Here is a 20,296-nt window from a genome sequence, read left to right as displayed (position 1 = left end):
TCACCCTTATGCTCTTGTGTTACATGAGAGGATAAATCGGACAGCCCAATTGACCTTTTCTGTACCATTATTATTTTGTATATTCCTGTCATATCCCCTTTTGTCTCTAAACTAAACTGTACCCGTCTTTTTATTCTTACTATAGAAGTAGTTTCATGCCTTTGATCATCTTTAGGGTTAACATTAGATCCTTTCTGGGTCAAAGTGACCAGAACTGCACACAAAATTCCAGATGAGCACATGCCATTGATTCCTATCATACCAATGTATTTTCCATATTATTTTCTATCCCGTTCCTTGTGCATCTAAATATTTTGTTCTCTTTTTTCATTGTTTACACACAGAGATGTTTTCACAGAGCTGTCTGCAATGACTTTGAGGTCTGTTTCATAAGAAACCAGTAGGAAGACCATGTAGAACACAGAGCAGTAGTGTCATGTGCTACCAGCGAGACAAATTGTCTAAGAATCAGGCTGAAGCATTTTAAACGACCTTAGTTTCTGGGCTGATTTCAAGTATAGTCCTCTGTAAAGCACATCACAGTACTCTACTCTTTGTTCTCAAACGCCTGGTTTACAAGCTACAAGGTCCGCATCCAAACGAAAGATTCACAATCTACTCAAACAGAAATGGAAAAAAAAACCATCATGATCAGTACTGCTATATGACCACTCAACAGCAACCTCCAAGTGTGAACTTGAACAACAGCTGGCAGGCATACACATTCAATGAAAAGATGTAGTCCTCATCATATCTTCTGCTTGCATCTCCCAAGTAAGCAACATTGCCTTTTCTGGATTCACCTTCAGCCAGCTAGACCTCATCCATGCCCCAATCTCAACCAGACACTTGACAGCACTTGTTCTCATTACCACTGATAACGTGACACACAAAATACCACATTACGTTTCTGTCAACAGGGAAAGAATTTCCTTTTTGATTCTGCTGTGACTTGCTTTGAAGGGAGCGAAACAACCTGCATCCTATTTATTCTTTTCTTATCAGTAGTCTCTGTAAGGAAGCTATTCAGAAACCTCATTTCGGACATAAAAATTTCAACAAATTTAGGGGTCAGATTCATCATCAACCCAATAATACTCTTGTCCCAGGCTTTTATGCAGCACATTCCTTCTACTCGCAATCTATACTCAACACATACTCTTTTAGCTTTCACTAGAAATTCCATGTATGTTGCAGAGAGAGCCCTCTATTTTCAGTTTAAGGAATGTTTTAGAGGTAAACTGAAAAGTGTTTATACCTGCCATGGCCAGAAATCAGAGGTTTGTGTTACACCTTCAAAAGCTGATGACAACACTACCATCTAAAATGGTGCAGGGGAGCAGCATTCACTTTAGGTGTCAGCACTGTAGTAGGAGAAAAAACCCAAGGAGAAATTTTCAGATATTTTACTTACACTTGCACACATTTACCAATGCATTTTAATCTGGCCCAACTGGGGCCCTGCACTATGGGCACGTTAGCAATGGCAGTGCCACATGTGGAGTTACCATAACAGGCCCTTAAATAATTAAGATCCAAGCAGAACTTTTAAATTTTTTTAAAAAGCACTTCAGTTCATCTTTAAAACAGATAACAATGGCCTATGTCTAAAGGAGGCTGGAGATGAAGAAGAGAACACTTAAAAAATCATTTATTTGGTGAATAGTCACAGCCTGCAAAGACCATGGGAGAAGTTCTGCTCCCACTTACGCTTATAAAGTTCCATTGACTTCAACAAGGTTGTACAGGTATTACGGAGTAGAATTTGGCACTGAAATAACAAAATATCAAACAATTCGCTGAGCAATTGCTTGTTTTCAAAAATGACAATAGATCAAAGCTGGCAACAAGCAGAGGGATACAAATTAAAGATGTAAGCACTATTTCTTCCATTGTTCCAATGCTATTAGGCCCAAATCCTGCAGACACTTACACGTTTAATTTTAAATAGGGCTGTCAAGCGATTAAAAAAATAATCGAGCTTAATCGTGCGATTAATCAAACTGTTACACAATAATAGAATACCATTTATTTAAATATTTCTACATTTTCAAATTGATTTCAATTACAATGCAGAATATAAAGAGTAGAGTGCTCACTTTATATTTATTTTTGATTACAAATATTTTCACTGTAAAAAACAAAATAAATAGTATTATTCAATTTACCTAATACAAATACTGTAGTATAATCTCTTTATCATGAAAGTTGAACTTACAAATATAGAATTATGTACAAAAATAACTGCATTCAAAAATAAAACAAATACTGTAGTATAATCTTTATCATGAAAGTTGAACTTACAAATATAGAATTATGTACAAAAATAACTGCATTCAAAAATAAAACAATGTAAAACTTTAGAGCCTACACGTCCACTCAGTCTTATTTCTTGTTCAGCCAGTCGCTCAGACAAACAAGTCTGTTTACATTTGCAGGAGATAATCCTGCCCGCTTCTTGTTCACAATGTCACCTGAATGTGAGAACAGGTCACATGGCACTGTTGCAGCCGGCGTCGTGAGATATTTACATGCGAGACGCGCTAAAGATTCATATGTCCCTTCATGATTTATCCCCCATTCCAGAGGATATGCTGATGACAGGTTCTGCTCATTAACAATCTAAAGCAGTGCGGACTGACGCATGTTCATTTTCCTCATCTGAGTCAAATGCCACCAGCAGAAGGTTGATTTTCTTTTTTGGTGGTTTGGGTTCTGTAGTTTCTGTATCGGAATATTGCTCTTTTAAGACTTCTGAAAGCATGCTCCACACCTCGTCCCTCTCGGATTTTGGAAGGTACTTCAGATTCTTAAACCTTGGGTCAAGTCCTATAGCTATCTTTAGAAATCTCACATTGGTACCTTCTTTGTGTTTTGTCAAATCTGCAGCGAAAGTGTTCTTAAAATGAATATGTGCTGAGTCATCATCCAAGACTGCTATAACGTGAAATATATGGCAGAATGCGGGTAAAACAGAGCCAGAGACGTACAATTCTCCCCCAAGGAGTTCGGTCACAAATTTAATTAATGTATTATTTTTTTAATGAGGGTTATCAGCATGGAAGCATGGCCTCTGGAATGGTGGCCAAAGCATGAAGGGGCATACGAATGTTTAGCATATCTAGCACGTAAATACCTTGCAATGCTGGCTACCAAAGTCTTATGCGAACGCCTGTTCTCATTTTCTGGTGACATTGTAAATAAGAAGATGGCAGCATTATCTCACGTAAATGTAAACAAATGTGTTGTCTTAGCAATTGGCTGAACAAGTAGAATTGCGTGGACTTGTAGGCTCTAAAGGTCTGCATTGTTTTTTGAGTGCAGTTATGTAACAAAAAAAATCTACATTTATAAGTTGCATTTTCACAATAAAGAGATTGCACTACAGTACTTGTATGAGGTGAACTGAAAAATACTATCATTTTTACAGTGCACATATTTGTAATAAAAATAATATAAAGTGAGCAGTGTAGACTTTGTATTTTGTGTTGTAATTGAAATCAATACAGGGAGTCCTCGGACTTATGACGCCCAATTTATGTTGCACGCCACTTACGATGCTTTTCAATTGACTGCCCGTTTTGTCCCTATGATGCCTGTTTCACCCTTATGATGCTTGATTTGCATAAAGTTGCTTGAAATCACTTCCTGGTTGCGTTATACTGGTATAGAGCTGGAAGGGGTCGCTTCTGATTGGTTTTTAAGCAGCAGGGTAGTTTGTTGCTGGGTAGGGTTGCCGCTTGTTTTTGATTGGCTGAGCCTAGGGCTGGGAACCAATCAGAAAGCTTGAACAGTGATTGTCTGAGACTCAGCATGTGTGCCATTCTCCCTGGCTTTCTGAGCCTGTTGCCGACATTCTGAGCAGCATATGTGAGTTTATATGTTCATTTGAATGCTGTTTACAAAATACAGTGTACAGTACATACATTGATGTTGCACCATTAGTCATCTATAATTCATTTAGTACAAAAATCTGGATTATTGTGGTGAAATTAGTGTATCAAGCCTTGGTTCAGGAATCAGTCGCCCCTTAATACCATTGATTCCTATGGGAAAAGCGGTTTTGACTTACAAAGTTTCGACTTACAATTTGTTCCTCAGAATTGCATTGTGTCATAAGTCCGAGGACTCCCTGTATAGTTGAAAATGTAGAAAAACATCCAAAAATATTTAATAAATTTCAATTAGTATTCTATTGTTTAACAGTGCAATTACAACTGTGATTAATTGCAAGTAATTTATCTGAGTTAATTGTGTGAGTTAACGGCGATTAATTGACACCCCTAATTTTAATCCCATTGAAATCAATGAGTCATGGCAATAAAGTGGGTTTATTTGCAAACTTGGGCTGTAGCATGATGACAAATCTCAAGTAAAGGCAGCAACTAAAAAGGGATCTAGACATTTGTTTGTCAATGTAATGTCCTAGCACAGGAAAGATGGACAGAACTAACCCAAATATAAAACATAATAGGCCTTCGAAATCCTATGCTGGTTTTCATGAGTCCTTCAGAAATGGGGTGTCTGTTCCTTGCCCTTTTCCTAAGAACTGACTGCATGGCCACTGATTTGGGTTTACCTTTTTAAAGGGATTCTTTAAAGGGATCCCAGCATGCTCTTGTAGTAATTAGCCATTTATATCTGGGGGATACAGCCAGCTGCAGGCCCAGGAGGATCACTTTGCTTTTGACTACTATAGGATGAAACTCCATCTCTTCCAGCTAATAAGTAGTTAGTTCCCTTTAAGAGTTTTTTTCCCCCCCTTTCTTTTCTCATTCTTGATGGTGCAGCAAATCTGCATGTGTACTCACCCTAACCAGGCTATTAGTTGAGAAGCTATAGCTAACAGTTTGGTTTTCCCCAAATTTCACATGCTTGTGGGAAATAGTGTTTATGGCCAGATTTAGGGATCAAGCATATCCTAGGTCACTACTCTTTCTTGAGTCTATTTTTAGAAATACACGTGGATGGGAGATGAAGCGCCATATCCTCTCCTTCCACAGCTAGGACCTTGGGCTTCAGAACCATCGGGGCTGATTTCTTAATAGGAGGAGATACAATGCTTCAGGCAAGTGGCACCCTCTTGGGAGCTCTAGAACCAACAGCTCTTTACAGCGACACAGAACAGTCTCTTTAAAACAAGACATGATTGATTAGTCAGCTGGAACACAGTGTTTAGAAACATTAGATTAGAATGGTAAAGTAAAGCCTAGATGCACACAACCTCCCTGGGTTGAATCTCTGCACTGAGTCAGGAATCTTACTGCAGTCTGCTCAGACTTCCGTTCTTTGTCTCTAGTACCAATCATGCTGTTTTCACAAGTATTGCCCCTTGGCCAGCAGTTGTTAAAAGTCAATGGTCCAATCATTAGTCTCTATTCACATACTGACAGTTCTTGATAAACTACTCTTACTAACCCTGACATGCTTACTGACTCATGGCCAGTCACTTCCCTGTTTATACACTGTGCCTGAGAAGAAATTAACCTCTTCACACCCAGTGGGTAGCAATACAAAAGTGAATGGAGAAGCCAAGTCACATACGTTGCATAAAAATAGGAATGTCCTACATTCTCCACAGTAACTATATACTGAAATGGCCCATTTTGGTATCTTATGTCTGTACACTTGAATGGCATGCTATTTTGCTTTTACATGCTGATGGATTTTACATGAAAATCTTCTAAAACTTACAACACATGTTTGGATAACAGGGAACCATCCCTGCCTGATTCATTCGCAGTTGGTTTATTGTGATACAAACAATGGTGAAGCAATAGCCCTTCATTTATCTCTTGAACTAAATCCAAGGTGGAAGACATCAGACACCCAAAGTGAGCTACATCTAAATGCAGGAATTCTTGGACAAAGACCAGAGTGATGTTCATTAATATCTTCTTGGGACTTAAGGGTGACATTTCCCAAAAGTGGCTAAAGGAGCTAGGCACCTAACTCCCTTTGAAAGTCACACATCTTTAGTCACTTTTGGGAGTCTCACCCCGAAAGAACGTTTAATTAAAAAAAAAAAATCAAAATCACTGAATGAACATCACAACTGTACATCAGTAACATGGAAATGCTTATCAACGTCACAAGGGGATTTACCAATATTTTTTCCAGAACCCTGAAGGTAATTTTAAGTATTTTATTCATTTTTATTCTTAAAGTAAATAAAAAAATCTTAGCACTTGGCAGAAACTCTGCAAGTTCTAGTTCTCAATGTTAAACAACTTGCATGATTACAAATCATGTGTTCTGGTGACATTTCAGAAGTAGCATCTTATATAGCTGTCATGATTACAAAGTTGTTCCATGACTAAACCTATAGAAATAGAAAAACTTCACTTATGAAGTTGGAGATGCGTAATTTTTGTAATAAAATAAAAGCTTCGCAAAATAAGTTCTAGATTTTGGAAAAACAAATAAAATTAGTTACTTCTAAAACAATTTCAGTGAATGCAGGACACCGTAACCTGCCAACCACACACATACTACAAAGCTAATGAGAAACTACATGCTCCACTTGGAAGCACATCCATTTTCTTCTTAAAAGAAGTCATTTATAGAAGAGTACATTGGTGATCTCTTCTTACATGCTGGATCCTTGTCAAAAAATTATAAATTATTGAAGCATATTATAATGCGGTATCTCTGTATGTTCTGAGGAGTCCTCCACAATGTTTAATGTAGAAAGATTAACTATTAATTTCAAAATAATTGTTTGGAATTATTCCCTTATCTTTATTAAAAAAAAAAAAAAAAAGACACACACCATGCATTTCCCTCCCCTGGATTATTGAAATGTTACCATTGCCTACTGACATTGAGAACCTGTTGGTATTTGGGGAGAATGGGCCAATGTAATAGTCACACAATTGTTTGGTGCTCATTCATCCACAACTCAGAAGTACTTGTTTTCCTGAAGACCGCATAAACTGCTCAGAGAATAAAGCAAGGTTTCAGAAAACTCATTAACAAATTGGTTAAACAATCTCTGCATGAGGTACATTACCCAAAGTTGTAACCTTGCACTGAGCAACAGGAAAGCATTAAGTACTGGGTATTAGTGCAGTTTTCCACTCTGATTTAGCTTCATAGGTACCCATAAAGCTATTTTTTTATTGCAATCAAGCAGAAATTAAAGAGAAAAGTATTTTATACGCTAGTAAGTAGCCATCCAGAACCTAGCTGAGTTTACTCACTGAGCTTTGACTTAATCTCTTAAAGTTGCTGTGGGATACATGCAGTTTTTTACTTCACTGCTTGTGCAGCAATTCCCTTCTCTCTCCCCATCCTGCTGACACACTACATGCTGAGAGCTTGATATCTATTTGTTCACATTGCTGGCTAGTGCCTAGTTGAAGAATGGAAGGGAGTGTGTGGTATAAGAAGGTGGTGGGAATAATGAAAAAGTGTGAACAGGACACAGAATGTGTTTGTCAGTACACACCACTGAGACTAACAGCCTCACCTGATGAGCAATTTGAAAAAAGCTGTAGATGTATTTTAAAATAAATTTTAACTTTTTTAAAAACATCATTATTGTGTTGGTGGGGAGAAGAGAAAGAAGGAAAGAAAACAAAGTAACTGCAATCTGGAGGAAAAAGTTGCTAGGATTTGAAGTGACCTACTGGCTCTGTTGGCATACCAACTAAAGAGCTGTTCACTTGTGTGACTGACTTCTATAGCTGCCACAGTGTTAATCCCTTGGGCTTTTCTTCCATTTGATTCAATTCTTTCCCTGCCCCCCTTGTTGAAGTATCGCTGTTACATCCCCTATTCAAATTGATAATTCAAGGGGTTTTGGCCAATTTTGCCAGTCAGCAGCTGAACTTTTTACCCTGTTGACTCTTAGTATAGTCCAGTATTTAAACTTGGCCCTATTTTTTTCCCAAAGTGGGCCACATTATTTTCAACAAAGCATTTGTATAGCTGAGGGAGGGGAGTGATAATTATCACCTGGCCAACACTATAAAGTTCCAATGTGGGGTTATTCTCAAAACCCTTGTTTTCCACTCTGCATTCCTGGAAATACCAGAAGTAACCAAACCAAATATTGTTTCAAATTTATCTTGTAGCAATACATATGTCACATACTTTTCCATTTTTTATTTAATTCTGCACAGTGTAACAAAGCACTTTCACAACTGAAGTTTTCAGAAAAGTTTACAATTGTGTTCTGGTATTTTGGACTTAAAAAAAAACCTCTTCTCTCCATAGTCACTGCAGTAACGCCAGCTTTACAGCAAATAACAGAAATATTTAAACAGTGTATTGTTCAACCAAGAATTACCAACTACAAATCAAACAGTTCTCATCCTTCAGAAAAAATGGAGCAGTACAAAACCTCTCTTTAGGCACCTTCACATCCTCCTCTTCTGTGTGCTTATATACAGAACTGTGAAAAGGACAAAGTGAAACATGTTATAGAATTCCAGTACATACGGTGCCATGTTTACCCTATCAATTAAATCAAGAAATCAGGAATTGTAAAATTTGAAGTTCCAAAAGCAATATTAACTGAGTCAAACTACATATATGTATCAGAGGGGTAGCCGTGTTAGTCTGAATCTGTAAAAAGCAACAGAGGGTCCTGTGGCACCTTTAAGACTAACAGAAGTATTGGGAGCATAAGCTTTCGTGGGTAAGAACCTCACTTCTTCAGATGCAAGACATCTGAAGAAGTGAGGTTCTTACCCACGAAAGCTTATGCTCCCAATACTTCTGTTAGTCTTAAAGGTGCCACAGGACCCTCTGTTACATATATGTAGTTTCTATTCCAGTTTTCCTTGTAGAACACTTAGTTTAATATATTACTTCATCAAATTGTGCACCATAACAGATAGAGGCTGTACAGATGGATTCTATAGTGTGACGGTTCATAAAACCAATTTCACTGGAACTGCCTTCTGTGATGCCGAAGAGAGTCCAACCAGATTTTCAGGATGCGTAGATTAAGGGTGTTAGAAATAACAGTCTTGATCTGACAACAAAAGGTTCAGGATCCTCACTCCTTTTCATTTAAAACTTATGGCAAAGGTCATGGTAACCTATGAAGTAGGCTGTACATTCCACTTATTGGACCAGTACCACGGTGTCTTGTGATAAAGGGATTCCTGCAAGTGTTTAGGAAAGGGTCTCCTTTGGGGCAGAGGGAAAGGAGGAGGAAGTCAGGATACTTGCATCTTGGGTGCCCAGAGTATGAAATATTTCAGAATTAACTATGCTCTCAAACTGAGGGGTATCACTTCTCAACTCAACCTGTTTTCTAGAGTCTATTACCCCACTTCTCATTATAAGGTGGGCTGTAAGACATCTCGCTACCTTGCCATCATCCAGCTTCTTCCCTCAGCCTTTAAAACATGGTCTTATTTCCAAGTCCTTAAAAAAAAAAAAAAAAAAGGGGGGGGGGGAGGAGGTGAGATGGGGGCAAAAACCCCTTGACCATATTTGCTTCTCTAACTTCAATCTCACCTATCCAAATTCTGTAAGAGATGCCTGGCCAACCCTAAAGGTGACTTCTCTATTCTCATCCTCCTATTGAGATAAAGACTGTCTAATTTCTCTCTTTCGCATGGGCTCTGTGCTCCTCTTGCTTTCCTCTTTCTGTCCTTGCCTGTGGATATCCACAGAGTTCAGTTCCTGGCCCTCTCCTTTTTTCCTCTTTACATTTTGCTCCTAGGTGACTTCATCCATTCCTGTGCCTTCACTTCTCTTCTCTACACTGATTCCTCTGCACGTGTGACCTCTGCCCCTCTGTTCATTCTTGAATTTTTGCCCACAACCACCTCCCAACCTCTCTTCCTGGCATTTCCTGCTACCAGGGTGAAAGGTATGCCTATATTACAAATAGCTCCATCTCAAGGAGTTGGGTTACACTACCATTATCCCCCAATAAAGTTAAAGATAGGCCATTTTATAGTGGGGATAGGACCTTAACTGTCTTTGAACCACACTAAAACTTATCTGTCTAGTTCGGGGTCGGCAACCTTTCAGAAGTGGTGTGCCGAGTCTTCATTTATTCACTCTAATTTAAGGTTTCGTGTGCCAGTAATACATTTTGACGGTTTTAGAAGGTCTCTTTCTATAAGTCTATAATATATAACTAAACTACTGTTGTATGTAAAGTAAATAAAGTTTTTAAAATGTTTAAGAAGCTTCATTTAAAATTAAATTAAAATGTAGAGCCCCCCAGACTGGTGGCCAGGACCCAGGCAGTGTGAGTGCCACTGAAAATCAGCACGCATGCTGCCTTTGGCACGCGTGCCATAGGTTGCCTACCCCTGGTCTAATTGCTTATACTCCGCCTATTTCCATGGTAGCTGAGCCTTGGAAAGTCTCATTATAATGTGTCATGGGTCAGTGTTAATTATTGCAATCTTCTTTAATGAGAGTAAAGTCTTCACCTGTAAGCACAGTCTTAAATATTAATAAATTGCATTAGACAGTTACGTTAGTCAACATTCAGTTTTGGACAATCAGACTGAGTGTATATTACAGCGCTATCAATATCCACAGAACCCTATAAATGTACACACTGCTTTACAGAGCAAGTCGTGATAAGCTCTATGAAGCAAGGGACAGCTAGATAGACAAGACCGTTCTGGTGAATGTTATTGGTTGGCTGACTAAGAAAAGAAAAGGTCCTGTGATGGGTGGGTTAGAAGGAGGGATAGAAAAGAGAGGGTACTTGGTAAAAGACAGGGAGAGAGGAAGGAGTCACAGGGGTCAATAAGGAATAGCATAGGACCAGAATAGCAGAGCAGGAGGAAATGAGAACACAGACGGTAGGTAAAAGGAAGATTATGTAAGGCCTTTAGCAAGAGTAAAAAGTTTGAAATGGATGTGGCCAGAAACAGGCAGTCACCTAATTTTATTTTCATACATGCCTCAAATTCAAAATTCCATGCCAAAACCAATCTCCTAATCAAGAGTATTGCAAGGAGGGAGAGTTACCATTATTTCCTCGGATAAATGCATCCCCATATTTGTTCTTTAATTGACCATTTACATATTCTTCTGTCTGCTCCAGAGCTATGTTCATATACCCATCCAGGCAAGCCAGGACACCTGAAGACATTAACAAGTTTAAAAAAATTTAAAACAAAACAGATCAAATTTCAAAAATCAGGGTAAACATAAATTTGACAGTCTTTTATTCTTCAAATACAACTCAAACCTCTCTTTCTAGATAAACTGCTCTGATTAACTGAAGCATACACTCTACTCTAAGCCAATTAGAAAAATTGTCACCATATCCTCATCATCCATTAGGCAATGATTAAATCTTCATCAATCGCTCCGTAAATGAAAAAAACCTGCTTGTGATAAAACAGAACTTTGTCACAAGATCAATGGCTTCTGCTTGGAAAGTTGAAAATGGTGCAATTCATTTATGTATTAGCAAGAGATGAATGGCAGAAGGGACTGAGGTGCACCAGAGCCCTTCACGACCCCTCAAATAGTGATCCGTTAGACCCTAAGCAGGTAAGCAAAAACCACCCAGCCAAGGACCAGAGAGCGAGCATGCTTGGTGCCATCTCAGAGCCCTGGTCCCCCTTGTCCAATGTCCCATTTCCAGCCATGCCCATCTCTAATGCTTCAGAGAGAGGACATTTAAAAACAACAACAAACAGAAGATACGGGGTTTGTGGGGGTATGAATCCCTTCCTGACTCCTGCACGTGGGTGGCTGAAATCCTGAAGCATAAGCTTTTAGGAACATAAAACAAACTGGAAATGAGCCTCAGGGCTCTTGGGTCCTACCCCCTACCATCACAAGCAACCCCATCATACAATCACACTCATCAATTTGTCCAGCTCTTTCTTAAAACTCATTAAGTCATTTGTCCCCACAACTCCTATCGGAGGTTGATCCAGAACCTCACTCCTGTGATAGTTACAAACCTTCTTCTAATTTCCAGCCTGTATTTGTTCACAGCCAGTTTACAGCCATTTGTTCTTGTGCCAACATTCACAGATTCTAAGGCCAGAAGGGACCATTTGTGACCATCTAGTCTGACCTCTTGTATAGCACAGGCCAACTTTCCCAAAATAATTCCTGGAGCAGATCTCTTAGAACATCCATTCATTTAAAAATTGTAAGTGGTGGAGACTCCACCATGACCCTTAGTAAATTGTTCCAAAGGTTAATTGCTCTCCCCATTGAAAATTTACACCTTATTTCCAGTCTGAATTTGTCCAATTTCAACTTCCAGCCATTGGATCATGTTATACCTTTCTCTGCTAGACTGAAAAGCCCATTATTTGCTCCCCATGTATGTTCTTATAGACTGTAATCAAGTCATCCCTTAACCCTTCTCTTTGCCATGATAAATAGATTGAGCTCTTTGAGTTTATCATTATAAGGCATGTTTTCTAATCCTTTAATCATTCTCCTGGCTCTTCTTCCCCTCCCATTTATCACCATCCTCCTTGAATTGTGGGCATCAGAACTACACACCAGTGCTAAATACAGATGTAAAATAATCTTTTATCTTACTCAAGATTCCCATGCTTACGTGTCCCAGGATCACATTAGCTCTTCTGTCCACAGTGGGAGTTCATGTTCAGCTGATTATCCACTATAACCCCCAAATCTTTTTCAGAGTCAATGCTTCATATGACTGAGTCCTCCATCTGTAAGTATGGCCTACATTCTTTGTTACCAAATGTATACATTTATATTTATCTGTATTAAAACACACTGTCTGCTTGTGCATAGTTTACCAAGTGATCTAGATCGCTCTGACTCAGTAACCTGTCCTCTTCATGATTTACTGTTTCCCCCAATTCTTGTCATCTGCAAATTTTATCAGCGATAATTTTGTTTTCTTCCAAGTCACTGATCAAGATGTTAAATAGCATAGGGACAAGAACTGATCCCTGCAGGATCCCACTGAAAACCCCTCCACATGATGATGATACCCCATCTACAGTTACATTCTGAGACCTATCATTGAGCTAGTTTTTAATCCATTTAATGTGTGCCATGTTAATTTTATATCATTCTAGTTTTTTAAAAACAAAATGTCACGCGGTACCAAGTCTAAGTATATTATGTCAACACTATTACCTTTATCAACCAAACTTGTAATCTCGTCAAAAAAATATCAACTTAGTTTGACGGTATCATTTTCCATAAACCCATGTTAATTTGCATTAATTACACTCTTTCCGTTAATTTGTTTTTTATTAATCGAGCCCTGTATCAGCCACTCCATTATCTTGGCTGAGACTGATGTCAGGCTGACAGGTCTATAATTACCCGGGTCATCCCAATCACCTTTCTAAAAATAACGTTACTTATTCTGTTTACTTAATGAACAAATTGTTCATTTATATAGAGGGAGGGGGTTTAATGTTGGGAGGAACAGGTGCTAGGGACACTAGAACTAAAGCTTGGGGATAGTTTGAAGAACAATTTTTTTTTTTTTTTTTTTAAAGTAAGTTTGTTTGTTAGTTAGTTAAACACACTAAACTTGCAACTAGTAAGATGTGTGCCCTGTCACACTGGTCTTTTTGTATGTTGTATCCCTTCCCCTACTACTCATCATTTTTGTCATCTTAGACTGTATTCTTTAGTGTTGGGACTACGCTTTACTCTGGGATCAGAAAACATCTGGTACTTTTTGGGTTCTAAATAATTATTATAATTTAACTGTATAACTGTCTGGATTAAAGAACAGCAATGTGGAAAAAACAGTCCAGTTGGACTCTTGTCTAGCATACATCCTCACATCTCAGCAGTGTTACCGTAAGATCTTCCATTAAATAACTGGGAATTTGAACTCTCTTGCCAACTTTTATGGTCTTAGGATCACATTTTCCTACAAGTGTTTTTCTTTCTTCTCTTTCCACACAAATAGGAGAAACTGACTGACTACACACAAAGTGCTGTCAATTGCACAAAATAAACAAAATGAAAGATTTCCCCCCCCCCTCTGATCTCTGTTATAGTAATCTCAGGAATTACTTTTAACAATAGTAGGTGAAAAATCATTTCAGACAAGTGAGACTAAAGTTGACTACACACCTTTTAAAAATATCACTCAGTATGCCTTAAATGGCAGTGTTTTCACAGCCTTTTTTGTTCCTAGCCTGCGTTCATGCTTATTTCATTCTCTCTTCTTCCCCCTTGTATTTTTCCACTCTACTAACAGGCCTGGCATAAAGTGTTATTGTTACCCAACCTCCTATACACATTTTAAATGTGTATATACACACACAGGCAAGCAAGTCACACACACTAATTTATCAAATATGGTTTGTGCTTTTTCATGGCCTCTTCCCTTAAATGTGGCATTCACTTGGCACAGAATTGAGACATTTTGCAATTATTCAGTCATATCTGCATTAGGTGATATTTGTCAAAAAAGTACAATTAGCAACATGGACTAGAAACAGAAGTAGATAAATTTGTTGACAAATTTGTAACTAGAGTCTGGAATCTTTTTTGAACAAAAGGTTTTTTAAAACGTTTTAAGGAATTTCACAAATGCAGCTTACATTATAGTTTCATGCACTATAATAAATCCCCAAGTAAATTTTCCTCACCACAACACATGCGCTATTCTCTCAAACAGCGTAAAGTGAAGTCAGATGAGTTATACCCGTGTAAAAACTGGTGTGATCAGTATCTGGCCCATAACATTTAAATATTTGAAGCACTCAGTAAAATACTGTTTTTGGGGGGTAGAAGGGGAATTGAAATGTATAGTTTCATGTTAGACCGTGTTTTCTATGTCCCAGCCAGTCTCCTCTTCCTCACTGAAAGCAAGCAGTGAGGTATAAACCTCTGATGACACTGCTAAAAAAAAGAACAGGGAACCAACAGACCTATTCTGATACAGGTCTAGTGTCCCAGCGTGACTTCTAAGAAAAGCTTCTCCTTGATAATCCTATGAGAGGATAGGCCCATGACTAACTTGGATTTTCAAAAGCATTTAAGTGATGTTAGAGCAAGAATCCCACTTAGAGCCATTGGAACTTTTGCTCCTACATTACTTAGGTTCTTTTAAAAAAATCCCACTCTAAAGCCTCAATCCAAGAGTTAAACATATGCATAACTCAAGAGGATTCGAAATTCCTATGCTGGGAGCCTACACTGCTTCTTTCAAGATTACTGACCTAGACAAATTGTTTTAATCAAAAAACCAAGTGGTTTTTTTTCCCCATCAGCAATTTCTCCAGAATTATTTATTTTTATTTAACATTATGCCACTCTTTCCCAAATCTAAAATTGGCTATTCTAACACCTCAGATCACTGCACTACTAACTGGGATCCCCAGTTCAAGATTCCCAACCAAAATTCTCTCTGGAGCTTATGTAAATCACTAAAATAAACATGTCACTCTGGGGCCACATGATTCAGGAATTGCACCAGTCACAACACGAACTTGAGAATCTAACTCAAGCTACTATTACTATAGCAATAATTCCTGATATATGCAAGCCACCATACTAACACAGCCACAGAAAGAAAATACAGGTACCAAGAAATTAACATTCCTGCAAAGTTCTCTTGCTTTTATTAGTTATGGGACAGTCATTGTTTTAAAGTTAAGCACTGTATTTGTCCCTTCCTCCCCCAAACAGTGAGAATGTAGACATTATTCATTATGGGAGAGAGTGGGGAGAACTTACCTCGATAATCAACTCCAGAATTTAACTTTACAACAACAGGCCTTCCTATAATTTGTTTTAAGAAGTCACTAGGGGTTTGCTTCCGTAGACTCATTGTGATGGTCCTGATGGTCTGGGAGGGAAAAAAAATGTTTAGATAAATAACTCAAATACTGATCTTAAAACATATATTCAACTAAGACAGGCAGTCTTGTGGGTCTCAAAGTGTTCAGTAGGGAAAAAAATATCAAAGTGGATAAAAGTGAAATCTGCAGAAAAAGAGGACAGACTTAAAACTGCAGTTCCACAGCCATAGCATGAAACATTCTATTTAACTTTTTTGCAGTTTCTGAAATTCTTAATAGGAATCCTCATATGTTTTTCTGTTAAACATCTGTTCACCATGCTGTGCTTCTTGCAAACTTCCACCGTAGCCCGCAAAGGCTTTTATTTTCCATAACACCTTTTGTTAAAGCAGCTTTATATGGAATCAAGAATAGTTAATGAGTGTTTCATATCTAAAAAAATACAGTTATATGCAGACTGCTATGTTAAAATGGAAAGAGCAAGGAGATTGTGTTAAAAGTAAAATTTTGGGCATGATTCTGATCTTAGTTACACTAATGAAAATCAAAATAATTTGGTTGAAGTCACTCTCAAACTCAGTGAAGTTACATCATGCACACAACATATGGAAATAACCAGTACATGAGTATGTACTGTGCATGCTTTAGATTCAGTTAAAAACATACCCTATATACTCGGTCATAAGCCAAATTTTTTTAGTAAAAAAGGGAAGCATCAGAGAAAGGGGTTGGCTTATGAACGGGTATAGAGAGGGAGACGTGGGACATAGCGCCCGCCCCCTCCCTCCCCCCCCCCCCCGAACAGAGGGAGCAAGGAGAGGCAGCACAGCCAGAAGGGAAGAGGTGAGGCCAGATTCTGTCCGCTTCTGGCCACGCTACTCTCCCCCCAGAACTCCAAAGCAGCTGCAGCTCCGGGGCTGGCAGGCTGCGTCTGCGCTGCCCGGCCCTGCCCGCCGGAGCAGGCTGCGTCTGCGCTGCCCGGCCCCGGCCCCGCCTGCCGGAGCAGCTCCGGCCAGGCCAGAGACATCCTCACCTGGCCCACCCCAGCTAAGGTGGGAAGGAATGGGATGGGGAGAGTGTGGGGGTCCCAGGCTAGGGGTGGGGTCACGTGGGTTACTCCCCTGACCCCCAGCTTCTCTCCCCCCTTCCCCTAAAATTTCCCCACCAGTTGCTGTCCCGGCCTGTAAGGGTAAGCTGCTGGCGGGCCAGGACACTTTGTTTACTTAAGTTTACCTCCGTGCCTGCGGACGCTTGAGGTAAACAAACCGTCTCTGCCCACCAGAGGCTTATCCTGATGGCCCGGGAGCTGAAGTTTGCCGACCCCTGAATTATAGGGTCGGCTTCTGAATGGGTCATAAAAAATTTCCATTTTTACTTATCCATCTTCGGGGGAGGGAGGTTGGCTTATAAATGAACCAGCTTATGATCGAGTATATACGGTACTAAGAACTGATCTGTATTATCAACTCATCATCTACACAGTTTCACTTTTAGAAACAAAGCTAACAGCAGCAAATAAAATTACTAAAACAAAACTCTAAACATTTTAACAAAACTAAAAACAGAAGAAACATTTTAAAGACGTTTTAATACAAAAGACCAAAGAAGTATCTGAACATAACTATCTTCTTTATTGCTTTTACTTTAAAAAAATAAATAAATAAAAAGCAAAAGTAGTTTCTAAAACTAATGTCTAGCATCACACACAGCTTACATGAACCACCTAGCTCCCTCCAAAAAGGCTCAGGTTTAGTGTACTAGTTTTTCCAATATAAAGACTTCCACAGACTGGGGAGCAAGAAGGAAGAGGGAATGCAAAAGTTAGCATGTCAGAGTCCTGAATGCGCAGAAGCTTTTCTTAATGGATTTAAGGTTACTGCAATGGGCACAATAGTAAAATCAGGATGGTGTGTCTGCAAATGTATGTATATATCTTTTATTAGAGGAAAGGCCACAATCTTAGGTCTACCAGCATGTTATTTTACCTGCTGACATTACGTTCACTGCTAATTTTCAGTATGATGTGAATTCAACAATCAAGTTTTAGAACTCATTAAAAATATTACATAAGTTTACACTGGAAATTCTACTTAGGAACGCTCCCACATTACTCTGGTTATTATTTGTATTCTACTAGCATCTAGAGATCCCAACTGAATTTGGGGCCCCATTATGCTATGCACTGTACAAACTACACTGCAAGAGAAAGTCCCCGAAAACTTACAATCTAAATACACAAGACAGCCAATTTGTATCAACACCATAAGCAATCTGATCACTTTTAGAGTTCATTCTGGTTCAGTATGATTTCTAAATGTAGATTACAGGTCCTCCTATCACAATGTAACAACATCTTGCTATGCTATTTTCAATGACCCACATTAACCATTGGAGAGCCTTACTCAGAAAAACTTTTACCACTTTCACATTTTAAACGCAGTAGTCAATTAAAAGTATGAATTGTCCTGGGTCATTATGCTTGTTCAGTAGTCAGAATACATATTATCCAGTCTATTCTTATATCTGTTCTAGGTTTTTGTATCTGTGCATTCTAACATCCCTTTTCTACTTCTCGCCTTCTAAATTCTAAAAGAGACAAGACTAGCAACTCTGTAAAACTGCTTCTCAGTTTCCAGGGCAGAAGGGTAGGACTAGTAAACCATAAAACCTTGACTGGAGCCAATGCTGTAAAATTACTTTATTGATCAAAGATGAAGGCTGAACATCTTAATTTTAATTCCCAGGTCTTTAAGATAACACTTATCTATTAGATTGGGGGGGGGGGGTCGTCAAACTTTTGTATAGTGTGGACTGCATAGTGTTTCATGAACCACTTCTTTCTGTTGTGATTACACAGCATCATCTGTGTGTCAACTATAGCAAAAGATACAGAGAAAAATATTGAGTGTATTCAATGTATTTTAACTGTCTAAGGCTGGTCTGCACTTGAAAGTTAGGTTGCCTTAAAACTACATCACTCAGTTCTGTGTGGCTCAGGGAGTCTTTAAATGTGTATATTGGTCAGCATCAAGCACACTCTGTGATATACAAATAAATAAGAATAAGATAAAGATCAAACAAAGCTTCCTTACTTTCTATAAGACTGCATAAAAGCATCCCAAGGGAAACAGAGACCCCACTGACTAAGAGATTTAAAAAGTTCTTGAGAATATTGCCTAAGCAACAATTTTGCATTACATGAATGAGCACATATATTGGGTTACTTTTTCATCTCTCATTTAGGATACTCCAGATCAGAAATGGTACTGCAGATTTTAATAGAACTTTATACATTGTCACTCATCTAGTAACAGGTGCAGCATATAGGAAACCCCCAGCAAATGGAACAACCTATGAAAAACAACGACTATGTGTAAAAATACCAGCCAAAGGCTGACATTGCACCAGCTCAGAAACGGATGATAGAACCGCAAGTGAGAAGAACAGCCCCTGGTGGTCATGGGGTGCTGATGGACTTGTGCAGACTCGACTATCCAGCCTGCTTTGTGGGCTGCTCCAGCCTGCTTTGTTAGATCATTTCTGTGCTTCACAATGAAGGGCAGCAACAGGGCCTGTGCACAGCCAAACGCTATGACGGGATGCAGCTAGCGTCCAACCCTCCCTGTGAGTTACTGGGGCTCCTCTCGCTGTTAGTGCGCCCAGCCTGACCCTACACTCGGGGCAGCTCCCTTGAACCCAACAGGGCTGCAAGCAGCGGTAGCAGGCCCGGGGCGTTGAATTCAGCTGTGGAGCCGCTGCCCAATCAGCGCCACTCCGCTCCCGGAGCAGCCCCGGCTTCCTATTTAGAGCCAGGGGCTCGCAGCCGCCGCGCCTCCCAAGCTGGGATTTTTCTTCGAGCCCCAGCGGCTGCTCGGGCCGCCTTTGGGCAGGGCCCGGCATAGAGCCGCACACGCCTTTCACTGCAGCAGGATCCTCCCTCCCCCCGGACCGCGCGGGGGCCCCGGCGCACGCAGGGAGCGACGGGCAGAGGAGCCGCGCCCCGGCTGCGCGCGGCGCCCCTGACCACGTGGAAGCTGTGCGGACACAGCGCCCCGGGCGCGCGGCGGCCACCCCTGCTGCCCCGAGCTCCCGCGCACCCACCTCACTCGCTCACCCGCGCCCGGTCCGCTGGCGGCCCCTCACTCGGCCAGTTCCCAAGCGAAGCGAGGGACGGGCAGCGCTCGCAACCAATCAACGCCCCCTCCCCTACTTCCGGCTCCGCTACGGTCGGGCGGCTGAGCCAAAACACCCAACAGACTGAGCGCGCGTTTGCCTAGGGGCGGGGGAGCTTTTGCTCGCCAGGGCGTGGGTTTGAAGGGTGCTCTACCCTTTAGCCGCCACTGCCAAGTCCGTGCGGCGGTTATCTGTCCCTCCAGCTCCCCACCTGCCCTGCTGCCACTGCCAGCCTCGGGCTAGCTAAGTACTGACCACGTCCTAGCTGGACACCAGACCAGGTCAGCTGTATGTCAGATTTGCTCAAACCTAGGTATGAGTCTGATAAGAGTGAAGTTAGTGTTTAGACTCTATGAAATGCTTGTACGAGGGGGGTATGTGACCACCCCACATGTCATTTCTGGCCCCTTTCC

The 20,296-nt window shown here is 40.2% G+C and overlaps 1 protein-coding gene across 2 annotated transcripts; it reads right to left on the bottom strand.

Moving 5' to 3' along the window:
- Positions 1-8,089: 8,089 nt before the first annotated feature.
- LSM6 (LSM6 homolog, U6 small nuclear RNA and mRNA degradation associated) lies at positions 8,090-19,954 on the bottom strand. 2 transcript variants are annotated; one of them, XM_065405287.1, is made up of 4 exons: positions 19,825-19,954; positions 15,646-15,757; positions 10,957-11,070; positions 8,090-8,398 (listed from the first exon to the last, which is right to left on the bottom strand). In XM_065405287.1, the coding sequence occupies exons 2-4, from the start codon at positions 15,737-15,739 to the stop codon at positions 8,364-8,366; spliced, it is 243 nt and encodes an 80-aa protein (XP_065261359.1). In that variant the 5' UTR covers positions 15,740-15,757; positions 19,825-19,954; the 3' UTR covers positions 8,090-8,363. The 2 variants fall into 2 exon arrangements, with proteins under 2 accessions (XP_065261359.1, XP_065261358.1); XM_065405286.1 differs by having other exon boundaries at positions 19,812-19,953.
- Positions 19,955-20,296: the final 342 nt, after the last annotated feature.

This window comes from Emys orbicularis, chromosome 5, assembly GCF_028017835.1.
Source record: "Emys orbicularis isolate rEmyOrb1 chromosome 5, rEmyOrb1.hap1, whole genome shotgun sequence".
In the NCBI taxonomy this organism is placed as follows: Eukaryota; Metazoa; Chordata; order Testudines; family Emydidae; genus Emys; species Emys orbicularis.
Note: the sequence above shows the minus strand (reverse complement) of the source record. Positions and strands in the feature narration are given on the sequence as shown.